This window comes from Orbicella franksi, chromosome 1, assembly GCF_964199315.1.
Source record: "Orbicella franksi chromosome 1, jaOrbFran1.1, whole genome shotgun sequence".
In the NCBI taxonomy this organism is placed as follows: domain Eukaryota; kingdom Metazoa; phylum Cnidaria; class Anthozoa; order Scleractinia; family Merulinidae; genus Orbicella; species Orbicella franksi.
Window position 1 is genome coordinate 42,885,772 of NC_138145.1, and position 15,677 is coordinate 42,901,448.

General features: G+C 40.9%; 1 protein-coding gene across 2 annotated transcripts; it reads left to right on the forward strand.

Annotated features, from left to right (window-relative positions):
- The first annotated feature begins 310 nt into the window (after positions 1-310).
- Positions 311-15,566, forward strand: LOC145463044 (uncharacterized). 2 transcript variants are annotated; one of them, XM_081446751.1, is made up of 3 exons: positions 311-13,086; positions 13,517-13,647; positions 14,698-15,566. In XM_081446751.1, exons 1-3 carry the CDS (start codon positions 2,794-2,796, stop codon positions 14,849-14,851), a joined length of 10,578 nt encoding a protein of 3,525 aa, XP_081302877.1. In that variant the 5' UTR covers positions 311-2,793; the 3' UTR covers positions 14,852-15,566. The 2 variants fall into 2 exon arrangements, with proteins under 2 accessions (XP_081302877.1, XP_081302886.1); XM_081446760.1 differs by having other exon boundaries at positions 13,520-13,647.
- Positions 15,567-15,677: the final 111 nt, after the last annotated feature.

Below are 15,677 nucleotides of genomic sequence, written 5' to 3' on the forward strand. Positions count from 1 at the left end.
GTCAACAAGAGCAGAGAATTCCTCTCCCTCCCCTCAAAAGCAAAAGTTCTTACTTACGAAATCTACTTTTCAATTGTTGCAGGGAACAAAATGCGGCAAAACTGGCTGAAAAAGACAAGTAAGCATTCCTGTTTAGTAGCCGTCAAAGAACTGAAGAATGAAAACGATATCTGTATCTCTGAAACTTTCAACTCTTATCTTTAATATTTTAAAATTTTCAGGATTTTTTTGGTTTAGAATTGATTTTAAAATCGACGATTCGACAAATTTAACTGGCATTCTCCAGGAATAAGAATTAAAATTAATATTAACCTTGCGGAAAGAATCGCGAAAAACATAAACAACTTTTCATTCAAAAAATTTTACGGGCAATTTTTAAAGGTTAAGATTTACGTAAACTTCAGAAGCGACACATGTACTAACAAGTAGAATTTATTTTCAATTAAGGAACGCCTCAGAAAGTGCCAATGATGCCACAAGTGAGCTTGGTACTGGCCATAAAGACATCCGTGAAGACCTAACGGTTACTTCGTATCCGGCTCCAAAAGATATCTGCACTGACTTCGTGGCGGACGAGTTGGACAAAATAATTGCCGACCTGAGTGTCATGAACGCTGACATGACAGACGAGGAGCATGCTGATGCAATGGCGTCTTTGTTGTTGCTACGCGAAGAGGCCAGGTATGTCCTGAGTAATGTGTCCAATTATTTTACGTTAGCGCAAGAATTCAATGTGAGGCTTGTGAAATGATTAAAGATGTTTTAAAATGTGTTTGATGTTAAACGTCTTTACCAGAGACTAAGAGTATAGGGCTTCTGCTATAATGTACATTAAAGGCTAGTTCTAAATTCCTCCTTCCAACGTTGATGGATTTTCTGACACTGGTGTATATATCGTATAGTGTGCGTAGCGGGCTGAAAGAGCTTCAGGCACTAGTGCTTAGTTTCAGCGGCTAAGGACTCTCCTCGTGACTTCGCGGCCAAACAAAGCGCGTGCACGTCACGCAAGCTTAATAATATAAGATATTTCTAAACTTTTCTTTTAAAGTTGCTTCTTTCAATGCATTTTTGTATTTCATCGACATATTTTAACTTCAACGATTTCACTGTATATGTGGTATACTTTCCAAAATACGCCTTCAGGCTAAACTTAGACCTCTAGGGTTCGGCAAATCACTGCAGGGAAGAGGGGCGTGAAAGACTCCTATGCAATCTCATGAAGCTGTCTGTTTGAAGTTGATAAAGGTTAATTAACCGCCATAGTGAATTTGTAAGAGCTGACGTGTTGAACGCTAGCCCTTTTGCTGCTGTGAAACTCAGAAGAAGACCTGCCGTTAGTAACCTCAGATTCGTCAAATTCTCCAGGGGGTGGGAGTGGGGACATTCGTTTATTAATTTCTAAGTGTTTCACTGCACTGCCGATGCTAACCTGCAATCATACCCTCCCTCCCTTATATTCAGACGTGGGGAAGGAGGGCATGATACATTTACTTGTCGGATCATATGTTAAAAAACCAGATTCTGGTTTTTTCTCTGATTGGTGAAAACGAACTTATGAAACGATGCGTTCTTATTGGCTTTCATATTTCAACCTCACTTCCGGTCAAAAAGCTGGCCTGGCTAGAAGAAAACAAAATGGCAGAGACAGAGCGAGATTTTAGCGAGGACGAGTCTTCTGCTGCGTTAGTTGAAGCCCTGAGAAATTTTCACTATGATTCCCGGAAAGTAGAGCAGATAGAGTGCTTACGGCGAGTAATTTGTTTACGTGAAGATGTTTTGGCAGTTCCGCCTACGAGTGTCGGTGTAAAATAGGGTTGACTAGCCTACACGACTTCTACCGTTCGTGACATTTGTACATTTGCCGTTTTCTGTTCGGTCACTGGACCTTTTTTTGTAGCTTCACTCGTGTTTATGAAAGGCACTTCATGTTGTGTTATAAGGAAGAATTTTTAGTAGAGTTGAGCCGTTAGATTGTGCTATGGCAAATTATAGGTCTGCATGATTTCCGCTGTTATCTGCATGTTGCTTCGTCGAGTTTGACACCTTTGTAATTTGCCATGTGTTTATGCATTGTTTTGGCTCGTTTCTATTGCAAGCTATGTTTTTAAGTCTCCAAGTATTCGCTTTCAAGGGACAAAATTCAAAATTTACCGTGAACATGTTGCTTACTTGTATTCTATATTGCAAGCTGCTGGAGGACTCGAACATGCATTTGCATCTAAGCTTATGTGTAATCCTACGCTCTTGGGCAATTCTGCCGACACGATGCCATCAGCAGTGAAACAGCTCTTGCCAGTGAATTCCTTGTTTTTAGTTACCGTAAATAAAGGAATGACAGCTCCTACTGGTAAATTATTATCGCAGAAATAGCAGCACTTGTTTGTTTTTATCGTGAGCGCCATCTCACCTTGTTTCGAAACGCATTTAAGTTATAATTTCACATGGCGGAGTTTGCAAAGCTGATCTGCACACTATTTTAGAAATCCGAGTCTCGAATTCCCGCCAACTACAAATAAGTTTGACTTCCGGTGAATGCTGACTGGCTCATAAAATGACAGTCTGACCACACCTTAGTTTATTTAAATGAGGGGGCGGTTGGTGGCTGGTTAAATAAACGTATCAGGCGTTTTTCTTTTTCCTTTCTCCCTTTTCCCTTCTTCTTTCAAAAAAAAAAAAAAAACGCCTGATCGCAGGTTATGCCGATGCAGCACAGAAGGTCTTCTAGAGCCCTTATGTTTCGTTTGTTAATGGAACAATTATGCATTAATCTTTTACAGGGACAGAGAGGAACCCATGAAAGATACAAAATATAACATCAGTGAAGATAAAAAAGTCGGCAAAGATGATGCTACCATTACAAGTTTTGTCGACGATGCCGTGAAACTAGTGTTTGAAGAAGAAAACAACTTGGAGGAGAAAGCAACAAGTGACGAAGAGTTCGATTGTAGCTCTGTAACGGTATCGAGCGAAGGGGAAAGAAAAATTGCCGCACTGGATGAAAAATCAAGACGGCTTAAAGCTCAGTTTGCCGAGGAAAACAGACTAGCTATCGAATCTATGGACAAGATACGAGAAGAGATCAAACAGAGTCAGGAGAGAGAAGACGCCATAACCAATGATATAGAGGAGATGAGACACAGACAGGATGAAATCAAACAAGACCTGACACGCTTAGATGAGATATCTAAAAGACGAGAGCGCGAGGAGGAAAAGTGGAAAGCGAAGATCGATAAAAAGAAGAAGAAAATTGCACGAAGACTGGAGAAGGTACGGGCCCATCGGCTTGAGTATCAACAGGAGACAGAAGCTGAAAACGAGAACCCAGAAGACCAGAATGGAGCAGGACGTCAAGTGGAACAGGAGTGTAAAGATGCAACTGAAGCAACCACTTGTTGTCTCGAGGAGGACGCGTCCAATATCATTTTATATGAGTCTCATGAGGTTAAGGAATATAGCAGCGTAAAACAGCTGGAAAAGAAGCGAAAACAACTTCGACGTCTGGAGAAAATGGAGAAAAAAGCTATCAAAAGAGAGAAGTTGGAACAAAGAGAGCGAAAAAAGATCGAAAAAGAGAAACGAAAAGTTGCTCGTAAACTTGAAAAACTAAGAGTTAAGAATTCAGTAGTGACTGAGAAAAGCCTGGTGTCCTCCCAGTGTGTAAATAATCAAGTTCAAGAAGTTTCTAGTGCCAGTTTACTGCAGGAAAATTCTGAAGAACCCCAAACAGTTAATCAGACTGAATATCAAACCACTCACTTCACTTCGGCTTGCGACGTTGACCAAAAAGAACAGGATGCCTCAAATGAAGCATCTGATCGAGATCCAACAGAGGGACATTTGTCGTTACACGCACTTGAAGTCCGACCCAGTGTGTCTAACGGGGTAATACAGGCATTTGGAGATTCAGAGCTCGACATATCTGAAGATATGAAAGAGCCAGTTTTGGACAGCATCAGTTGTGAAACAGAAGTGGCAGAACTTGCTCCAGAAGAGGTGGAGACTTGTATGTTTAAAAGATCATTAAAACTTCAAAATGACAAGTGCGTGGCTACTGAAGGTTCTGTTGGAGAAGAAGTGAAAACGAAACCATACAACGAATTTGTTATGGAAAATTCAAAGGAATCCAGCCGCTCAGGTGGTAATCAAATGGACAACGAGGATGCCTCGGAAGACGTTGAGATCGATTGTCTAGAGAAAGAAGACACGTTGAAAGACATATCAGTGGAACTCTTCAGTATCGAAGAAGAGTTGGGTCTGACTGAACCCCACAACAATCCTAAATGTGGTGGGGAACTAGAGAAGAATTTCAAGTCAGAGGAATGTGCATCGAAAACAGCTGGCATGGAATATGATGAGTTATCTTCCTTACAAGGAGAGATTCTTGTAAACAATTCCTTTGAGAGGGAGATCGTTTCAACAGCTATTGTTAGGGCTAGTGGGAAGCTCGAAAAAATGTCTGGCTTTTTCGCAACAAATATCCGCACATTGGGGCCAGCCGCAGAGCGTTTGGATGATATATCTGTCTGCAGTGTGATGGCTCGCGACGAAATCCCGCCCCTATGTTTTGACGGTAAAGAAACATTGGCAAAAAGCGATGCTTTTGATCAAATTGATGGCTGGAACCAACATAATGACGGCCCGCTGCAGTGTTTGGATGATAGAGACGTGGAACTGTCCACTCGTTCCAATAAAAACAAGTGGACCGGAGATTTACTTGAAAAGAGTGTACCACGGCCTGAATATGTCAAAGAAGATAGCAATGATGAATTTTTGAATGATGGAAATGATGATACCATCGATATGACATTGAGTGATGAAGGCTTTGACCATGGCGATCCCAGTCGTACAGGGAACCGGAGGATTATAGCTAATGAACCTTCTCCATTAATGCGAAAAGTCTCTGGTAGGTTTGCACCAGGTGGAATACAACCTCTTTTCAACTCACATGGAACTGGACAGTTCAACTCAATATTTGAAGATACAGTTCCTTCAGAAGAGGAAGTGGAAGACAAAGTACGGGGTGAAGATGGCCAATTTACCTCGGAAGAAAATTCCTCTCTCGACCATTTGGAAACAGGAACTCTTGAAGATGAAACGTTGAGCCACGACCACGGCATAAGCTTCAAAGATTTACCCAAGGAAATGCAAGAGGCGCTTTTACAGCGATACGCTGCTTACACTGATGTAGAGGGGGCTGAAAACGTACAAGTGGATATCGTCTATGAAGAAGTGAGTCGTCGCTCATCTGACCCAAACTCATTCTCTATCGTCTGCGAAGAGGCCAGTGTCCAAACTTGCGACCAGGAGAGCTGGATGGAACAAGATATCGTTCAAGAAATAGATGATGCATTTATTAAGGAACCATCTTTAAGTGAGGAACGCCCGTTAGCCTTCCTTAAATGTGATGAGATGAAAATGAAACAAGAGTCAGTAGATGATATTGAGACAAGACCTGAAGTAGAGCTGGATGGAGTTGGATGTGATCATCATGATCTACGAGACAGCATTGACGAGCGCGGAGTAAAGGAGTTTTTACAACAACCATTAACAGCAAGCGAAGCTTCATCTCTTAAATCTTCGTCTGTGCATTTACCAGACCTTCAAAGCTCAACAGCTGGACGTTATAACAAAGCTGCGCTTCCTGAAAAAATGAAACCCATTCCGATGAAAGCAGCTTCCACGTCAAACACTTCAGAAAATTCGCCCATCAGTCATTTCCATGAGTGTTCAGACCGTTTCTCTTCACACGAAAAACCGTACAATTCCCAGTCAACTGCAAAGCGTAATTTTCAAGAGGACGATTTCATTGCCGAATTTGACGACTTTTTAGATGAAGTTGGAGAAGCCTTGGAAGTGGCGGGAAACCAAGGTGATGCAAAGACAATTGACGCACGATCTACAGTGGAGTCTCCTGATAGGAAAACGCAGGAAGTGCTTCCAGATCATGGTAATAACAAATCCATGGAGAAGTTCAGAGGGTTGAAAGAAGACACAACTTCACATAGAGACATTTACGAGGATTTTAACATTTCACTGCTTATTTCAGACAGGGATATAAACAACAAACCTCTTGCAAAGTACAAGGAGGCATTCCATTATAGCCATTCATACAAGTCTGGTAATGGTGAAGATGTAGAGAAGGCCTCCCGGGACAGAAATTTTCATCCCGTAATTGATACACCCAAAGAACTGGATTCCTCAGCTCTATTTAATGATGCACTTCAATCTGACTACTCCGGTGATAGGGATAACTATACCTCGGAAAGTAGAGCTTCCAGCGTTGGGAAAACTGTGCTGGAAAAAACGAACGACCAAAATCTGTTTCTAATGTCAGAAAATAAAGACGTGCATAACAGAGGTGAAGTTTCTGGCTTTGCACATTGCATGGAAGGACCACTCGCTGAGACAAAAGTGCAAGATGAGCAACACCTTTTAATGGATCTGGATGCTACGAATAAGAAAAACCAACAACTGATGAAGGAAAACGCACAAAATGACGAAGGTTCTTTTGATGAAAAGGCAGGTTATGATTCTTCTAAAAATTCAGTTGAAGTCGATTGTATCACGACTGATACTTCCCGAGCAGATGGTGCCGTGGCAAGAGCTGAGGACGAATCTCCTGTCAGCGAAATTCAAGAACTGCTTCGTGAGGAAGATTCAAAAGTTGAGAAATCACGTTCTATGTGTGATACCGGTGATGAACTTGATTCTTGGGGCTCAATAGATGATATGCCACCAAGTGATTCTCATTGTGTTATTGGTGGCATGGAAGAATCTGTCTGTGGCGCTCCATACTTATCTGATGTTGTTAATAAAGGACCTAACCAAAAGAATAAAGAAGAAGACAGGGAAACTCTTGAACTTAAGACTAGCCCAGCATCAGCTTTAAAGTCTACAGCAGCATCACCAGGACGTCATAGAGACAGTTTACTTTCCCCGCGCAAAGACGAAAATATCTCTGTTGTTGGTGAACGTGTCAAATCAACAAATAATGAAGTATGTGCTCTTGAAATAGAAAAACGTGCAAAATTGGATTCAGTGGGTGATTTGGCTCTCCCCAGGGTCAATGGCGTCATGAAAGAGGTATCCTCTGCTCATCAAGATATTTCAGTTTCCCGCATTGATGACGAGGCCTTGGCGGTTGGCGAAGAGTTTCAAAAGATAGAATATCACCAACAGTCTGTTCTACAGGTAGCTCCTGGAATGGGCAGAAGCTGTCATAAAGACAATAAGGCGGCTACTAGTGACGTTAAAGCTAATGGGGGTCATGGATTTGTGACAGTTGACTCAATTATGGATGAAAGGTTAGAAGCTTCACTGGAAGATAAATTTTCTCAAGTTGATACACCATCTAAAGAGGTCAGTCAGCGTCCCCATACTACCAAAAGGCTTTTATCAGGAAGAGGAAAAGTGACGAAGTCTAAGCTCAAAGAGGATGAGTTCATAGACGACTTTGACCGTTTACTTGACGAAGTTGAAGAAGATATACGAACTGAAGAAAGCATGTCGTCTCCTAAAAGCAATTCTCGTTCTTCAGAAACTAAAAAGGCAGTTGAGGAAATTGAATATCAATCAATCATTGATGTAGAAACTCTGGATGAATCTGTCACGTGGCTGACTGATGTTGACAACGATGAGTCATTGTTGTCGTCGTGTGACGAGGAAGTGGCAGCTATCAACGATAGCATTTTAGAGGTGATTTCAGAAAATGAAGAAGAACCAGATTCCTGGGACGCTTTGGACGAGCTTGTTGACAGACGATTTCAAAGTCGCGATTCTAGCTTTGTCGGTTTAACCGACGGAGAAAACAGAGTGACAGATGAACGCAGGCGAGCTAACTACCAGCGAAGGATAGCAGCTGTAGTAAACATCTCGGAACATCTTCTGCATCAAGAGTTACTGGCAGCTGTTAAAGCAGCGGCGTGTGAAGTTACTGAGATTGACGTCTTGGAAGATGAGGTAAAGCAAAACGTAACGAAACATCATGTACACCAGGATGATATAAAGAGCCCAACGGAAGACAAAATGCAAGCGCTTGTGACCAACAAAGAAAAAGGTGTTACTGTCAGTGGAAAAAAGGCAACAGTTGGAGACGCTATTGAAAAATTGAACAAACTGCATTCAATGGTCACTGACATACGACAGCAGCTAAGTGGAAGGAATGGAACTAAGGGACAGAGATTTGCTGTAAAAAGAGAGGTTAATACAGTCCCAGTTCTGCTGAACAGCATTAGTGTGCTTGATGATAGCATCGGAGAAATGGCAGAAGAATTAAAACAGGCAACTGGAAAGAGTAACAAGGGCTCAGTCAAAAGCGACGAGCATGTTGGGACGGAGATGTTAGAGGAAAGCAGAAAAGAAAACGCAAAAATGTTGGTTGAGATCACTATAATGCAGGAGGAAGTCGAGGCGTTTAAGAAGAAGAACGAATCTTTGCATTCTGAGCTTGAAACGACAAACGCTGAGTTAAAATGTCTTCAATCCAGGGATGAGTACAAGCAAAGAGAGTTGACAAATTTAAAAAATGATTTTGAAAGAAAGGAGAAAAAGTGGGATGAAGCAGAAGAGAGCCTGGAAAATGCTCTGAAGGACAAGCTAGAGTTATTGGATGATGTTGAGTATTTGGAGGACAGCTTGAGGTTTAGACGGGAAAACAATGAGAAGTTGAACAATACAGTTGACGAGTTAAATGAGACCATCAAAGAATTCAAGAAGCGGGCTAAGATGGATAATAAACGACACGAGTACGAACATTTACGCGAGGAGGTAGAGTTATTGAAGGGATCCCTGGAATTGTCTAATCAACGAGAAACGTTGTTGAGATGCCAGGTGGATGATTTGGAAGGACAAGTATCTCACTTTAAACATTGTGAGCAAACCTTGAAAAGCAACTTGGACACTGTAAAAAACGAGAAGTCGAGGATAATAGAGCAACTTGAGGAACAGCTGAGTACAGCTGAGAATGAAAATACCAGAATGATCGCAGAGCTGTCAAGGGCATCAGATAAGGAGAATCTGCTGAGCGAACTTAAAAAACAAAACATGAAGGTTATAAAACAACTTGAAGATCAGTTGAATAAGCTTACGAAAGAAAACTCCACGCTTAATGCCGAATTGTCCAAGGTATCAGAGAAGGATAATCAAATGACTGAGCTCAAAAGTGAAACGACGAAGGTCATAAAACGTTTTGAAGATCAGCTAGCGAACCTTAAGAAGGAAAATCACAACCTGGCCACAGAATTGTCCAAGGTATCGGAGAAGGATAATCAAATGACTGAGCTCAAAAGTGAAACGACGAAGGTCATAAAACATCTTGAAGATCAGCTAGCGAACCTTAAGAAGGAAAATCACAACCTGGCCACAGAATTGTCCAAGGTATCAGAGAAGGATAATGAGATGGCTGAATTAAAAGGTGAAACGTCCAAGTTCATCAATAAACTTGAGGATCAACTAGCGGCACTTAAGACGGAAAATTCCATGCTGGCCACAGAATTGTCCAAGGTATCGGAGAAGGATAATCAAATGACTGAGCTTAAAAGTGAAACGACGAAGGTCATAAAACATCTTGAAGATCAGCTAGTGAACTTTAAGGAGGAAAATCACAATCTGGAAAGAGAGAGGGACAATGAGATGAATGAATTTAAAGGTGAAACGTTCAAGTTCATCAATAAACTTGAGGATCAACTAGCGGCACTTAATAAGGAAAATTCCACGCTGGCCAGTAAATTGTACAAGGCATCAGAGAAGGATAACCAAATGCATGAACTAAAACGTGAAACGTCGAAAGTCATAAATAAACTTGAAGATCAGCTCGCGACTCTTAAGAAGGAAAATTCCATGCTGGTCACAGAATTGTCCAAGGCATCAAAGAAGGATAACCAAATGATTGAACTAAAACATGAAACGTCGAAAGTCATAAATAAACTTGAAGATCAGCTCGCGACTCTTAAGAAGGAAAATTCCACCCTGGCCACAGAATTGTCCACGGCATCAAAGAAGGATAACCAGATGAGTGAACTACAAAGCGAAGCGTCGAACGTCATAAAACAACTCGAAGATCAGCTAGCAAGGCTTAGGAAAGAAAATTCCACGCTGGCCATAGAACTGTCCAAAGTCTCGGAAAAAGATAAACAATTGACAGAACTCTGCAACCAAGTAGAAAACTTGACGACTCAGAACAAGTTATTGCAAGATCAAGCCGTGGAAGCCAAAAAGCAGTCTTTTGATGAATTGAAATGTCCGCAGGAAGAAACCAGTGAACTTGAAGAAGACAGCATGCGTTCGAGGAGGAGTCGCAGAAGTAAAAGCTCCGATATTAAAAAGTTAAGGAAACGCATTCGCCAGAATGAGCAAGAACTTGAGTTCTTAGGTAGATTTATTCGACAGAGAGGTCTTGAGTTTGGGAGAAGACCACAATACCACATTGATCAGGATCCAACAGACGGGCCTGATAAACTGCCGAACGTAAAAGACACCTTAAACCACGAGCAAGAATATGGAAAAGATAACCAGGACACAAGCCAAGTGCAAGAAATGGAAAAGACCATCGAGGGCATCAGAAAATCTCTTCGACAGACGGAAAATGAATTGCAGCAAACAAAGGATGCGTTAACACTGAAGACAGACAGGACTGAATTTCTGGAGCGTCGAGTTGAAGAGACAGAAAGGTTACTTGAGGAGACAAGCAGGCGTCTAAGACAGAACCAATACAATTTAGAACAGACTGATGCAACTTTGAGACAGCAGCTAGAAAGATCAGCAACACTTGAAAATCAGTTACAAGGAATGGAAAATGCCAGAAACACTGCAATAAAATCCATCATGAACAAAGATCAGGAATTGAAGGAGGCCTTCCGCAGGATATACCAAAAAGATCAAAGGATTGATGATATAATTGATGAGTTAAAGCAAGAAAGATTTGATAAAGAGTGTCTTAAAAGAGCTATTGAAGTGAAAGAATCTAATGCTGTTAGAGAGAGAGGACTATTAGTAAGACTAAGAGAACTTGAGAATCAGTTACAGCGGACGGAGGAGCTGAAAGAAACGACATCAGCCTCTCTTATGGACAAACAGCAGGAATTGGAGCAGTTGTACCGCAGCGTAAGCACCAAAGATTCACAAATTGATGACTTAACACTAGAGCTGAAACAAGAAAGGCTGGACAAAGACTTTTTGAAAAGGACCATCGCCGTTGCGGAGTGTAATGTTGATAAAGAGAAGGGACTTCTCGAGAGATCAACACAACTCGAAAAGAAGTTACAGGAGACACAAGAGCTGAGAGAGAAAACGCTAGAGTCACTTAAGAATAACAAGGAGGCATTAGAGCAAGCCAGTGATAAGATTGATGAACTAAATCAAAGGTTAAAACAGGAAATATCGGATAAGGAATGTTTGAGAAGGGCCGTTGAAGTTACGGAATGTAACGCGAAAAGAGAGAAAGGACTGTCGGAGAAACGAAGAACCGAGCTTGAGATTCGGCTACAAGAAATGGAAAAGCTACAAGAAAGGACCCAATTATCTCTCAAAGACAAAGAGACTGAGTTACAGCAGGTTTACACCAAGCTAAGCAGAAAGGACGATACATTTGACGAGCTAAAGCAGGAACTAAAACAAGAACGGTCTGAAAAAAGAGAATTGAGAAAGGCCATGGAGAGAAAAAAATCTAATGTTCAGCGACAAAAAATACTCCTGGATGGTAGAGAAGAAGAAGTGGAAAGTTTGAAGGAGCAGCTTTGTGACTACGAGAAGAAAGTTGAAAAGCTAAACGTTAACTTGAAGCAAATGAGAACGGAGCTAGAAGTAGCTGAAGACATCTTGACTTACAGACAAGACAGTGTTGGTAATGCGGGTATCTCATCGCGAATACAATACGATCACTTGCAAGTCTTTCCCACAAAGCAAAGCAGGCATACCCAGGGGAGCTTCAGAGAAATCGGATCGTTAATGGTACATGTGGCAGAACGGCTTAGTAAGCTACTGCAAAGGCAGAAAGAATTAGATTCATCAGCAGTGTTACTGAAACAGAGAGAAGCTGAGGCAAAGCGTGTCGTGGAAAGGTTAAGAGAAGAATTGAATCAACGAGATGATGAAATAGAAAGCTTGAAAAGTTCTCTTTTAAAGAGTGTGACCGAAGCAGAATGCATGAGAGGTCGCCTAAGAGAAGTCGAGTATGAAAATATTGATCTCAAGAAAACTCTTGCAGACGAGAGTGACCAAGTGAAGAAGCTAGAGATACTTGTCAAACAACTTGAAGGAGATGTACAAAGAGCGCACAACTCTTTAAAGGACAAAGACACCACACTGGAGGAAACTAAAGAGAGTTTACAATTAAAAAGGTCGCTTTTAACAAGCATGGAGACCAAATTGTGTCTAAAAGACAATGAAATTGAGGAATTGAGGGTAGTAAATAAGGAAGGAGGTTTGGAGTTGGAGCGTGTGCAGACATCTCTTAAAGAAGTAAAGAAAGAGTTGGAGATTTCTTCATCCATTATCACAAAGCAAAATGAGGAGTTTGTTCATCTTAGATCGAGTGTAAACAGAAAAAACTGGGAAGCAGACAAAATGAAGTTTCAGGTGGAACCGACACAAAATGAGGTAAAATTGTTGTCAATTCAACTTGAATGTGCCAAGAAAGACAAAGAAAGTCTTTCACGAGAACTGGCGGCTGCTACCGTGCGTTTGGAAAACGAGCAAGTCTTGGCAGATCGACAGAAGAAGGCTCTTCAGGAGCAAGTGAAGTCTGGATTAGAAGATCTGAAAGGTAAAACCAAACTTATTTGGGACATGAAGATGAGCCTTCAGGAGTCCACAGCTCGGATCTCAAGACTTGAGGCAGAAAAATTAGAACAAGAGGAATGCTTTAAAGACTACAATAGGAAATCTGTGCGTGGAGTCAAGCAGCTGAAACAGTCTTTAAACATGGCAAATGAAAATGAAGGTTTGCTTCAATCCGGGATAGGATCAGCAGAACGCGAGATATCTAAACTGAGAAAAGAAAACCAAAGGCTAAAGTTTGAATTGCTGCTAAAAGAAACTGGTGAATTCCCTCAAGATGTGATAGATGGCACATTTTCTGGGTTATTTAAGGTAGGACTTACCTTTGTTGTAACTTGTTCTTTCGGCGTTGAACGTTCACATTTGACACCCAGAGAAACGAGCTGATGGAAGAATGTTTAGCTCGCTCTTTACACCATGATTTCGAAAGAACATTTACTTTCCTGTTCTGTTAAACCAGTTTATTAGCTGGCTCAGTCAATTATTTTCTGTGAAATGTTTGTTTTTTATGGAAAGGTCTATCGGTTACTTGAGATATCTGGATCAGATTTGAATCGTCCATTTGAACTATTTTGGGCAGCTTCTATATGTTTTACCATCTCGTTTAAAAACTTTAGGATATTTTACAGTGGTTTCTTGTTATTAACCGGCTCTCATTGCCCTATGGTTCCACCAGCTGTATATGCTGGTTTGTGACACAGCGTTTTAGTTTAGTTTTCATTTTTGCCGTTTAAATTACCAGCAGACCGACTTGGACGCCAAAAGACAAGAAGTGATCACCAAGCTGAAGCAATTGGAGACTGAGGTTAAAGGAGACATGACAACTGGTTGTCATGGAGAGATGCATGAGCCGCAGGAGTCAAGTGATACGCGGTCAGTAAAACTCAGTTAAAAGCTCCGTTGATACTAAGTGTCAGATGCTGCGTTCATTCTAGGGAGGGGATTGGATCTTTGTACAGTCTCTACTTATTTTTAAGCAGTTAACCTTTTTTGAAGCCTCACATACAGAGCCCGGTAACGTAAGAATACGACAGGACTTACGGCTTTTTCCAGAATGAGCCTGAGATAAACACTTTCCCAGGGAAGAAAGGTTGTCTTATCTTAAGATATCAATCAGGGAAAGGTTTCATTCCACTCCACTGATCAACTCTTTTTCGATTTGATCATTTATTATTTTTGACTTTTAGCTCATTTTATCATAGTAGGTGAAAAGAATGCGCAAAATATGCCATCCATATATGCACGTTATGTCTCCGCGTTTTTTATGTCAAAACATCCAATATGGGATTTATTGGTAGTCCACCATTTCCCAATGTAAGGTCAAGAGAGCGCGCAAAATATGAGCCGTATTGTACGGTAGAGTAGTATTTTGTTTTTGTCATTCGCACGCACCTTATTTGATCGGTACAATTTTCATATGATTTATGATTGAGGAAGTATTTCAAAAATTATAAGGCGAAATACTAGAAAATGGTATAATAGTGAAAAAAGAAATCTCTTCTTGGCTCGGAAAAATACAACGTAACTCTCAAAGTATCCGCGTGTGTTATATGTTAAACCCCGGGTGGGGGGACTCCCACATGAAAAGCTCGGGGATGCTAATCGTCTCGCTTAGAGATATAAATCATGGAGTCTGGTCTCACTTAGGGCGTTCGGTGCCAAACGCCACTATTTTTAGCCGTCAAAGAATGTTTTAGGGTGTACTTGAAGAAATGTTAACGAAAACGCTGTCATGTCCTTTTAAATTGATATATTTTAGGAGTTGAATAAAGTTGGAGCCACGCCCAGTTTGGTCTCCTTAAGCTTTAGGAGATTTATTAAAATTTTCCGAAGAGCATCGCTAACCTATTCAGAAGAGGTGGCACCCCTTCCCGGGTTAAACTATCGAATAAGGTATATCTATTAAACTAATATTTTTTATAGGATGGAGATTGGACATTTGGACAAGCGTTTCTCATCGCAAGGAGTTGAAACTTCCAACAACAGTGCTGTTCTGTCCACAAGGGATCGAATCATGACAGATCCAACGGCACCAAGATCAGCTAAAAAACTCTCAGTTTTTGTATGCACTGCTTAATTACCATACAGCTGAAAGAAAACTTTATTTCCAACGTAAGAACAGTTCTTTAAATGTTTTTATAGTGTAATAAAGCGAAATTGTTTAAGCCGCCGAAAAAAAGAAATTGTGAATATGAATATCGTTTTCCGTTTGTTTGCTCATAAATGGATTAACAGAGAATTTTCCACAACAGAGCAATTGATCTGATGTGTAATTTTTTTTTTGAATTTAATTTCAATAAATTATATGAAAGCATTCGTGATGTTTTAGTGTTTTTTTCGTAGCCTTCTGGGAAGGAACTCTAGATTTAGAAGACAATAAGGAGAATATTCCAAGGTTGTGACAATCGGCCAGCAAAAGCAAGTAATCTTAGTCTCATTTTGTACAAGTTAGTCCGTCTACAAACGTTAAGTTTTTTGCTACGTCTTACGATGCGAGAGCGGCCACGTTTGTGGCTCAAAAACTTTCCCCAGTGCCCCACCCCTTTGCGTTCGAGCTTTTTCAAATGCCTTTTTGCTTGCAATCTTGACGAACTCAAGACACAAATATCGATGATGCGTCAGGCAAAGGTTTTAAACTTCTAAATCCAAAATTCTGCCTAGGAATCCCTTCCAGTTCAATGCCTAATTATCCTAAATTGTTTCAAGGACAGACCAGTAATTCCTGAAAAAGAAAAATGTCCGTGAGGACACTGAGTTCTAATCTCGCCTTTCTCGTGTCCAGTGCTTTCTCAGCATTCAATAACCCAATTGGCGGAAGCACGTGTATTAGCCTCATCTCGATGTCTTCCGATGATTCCCTGAATACTTCCGGTGTACCATATTAGGTCAAGATCGTAGTGTTT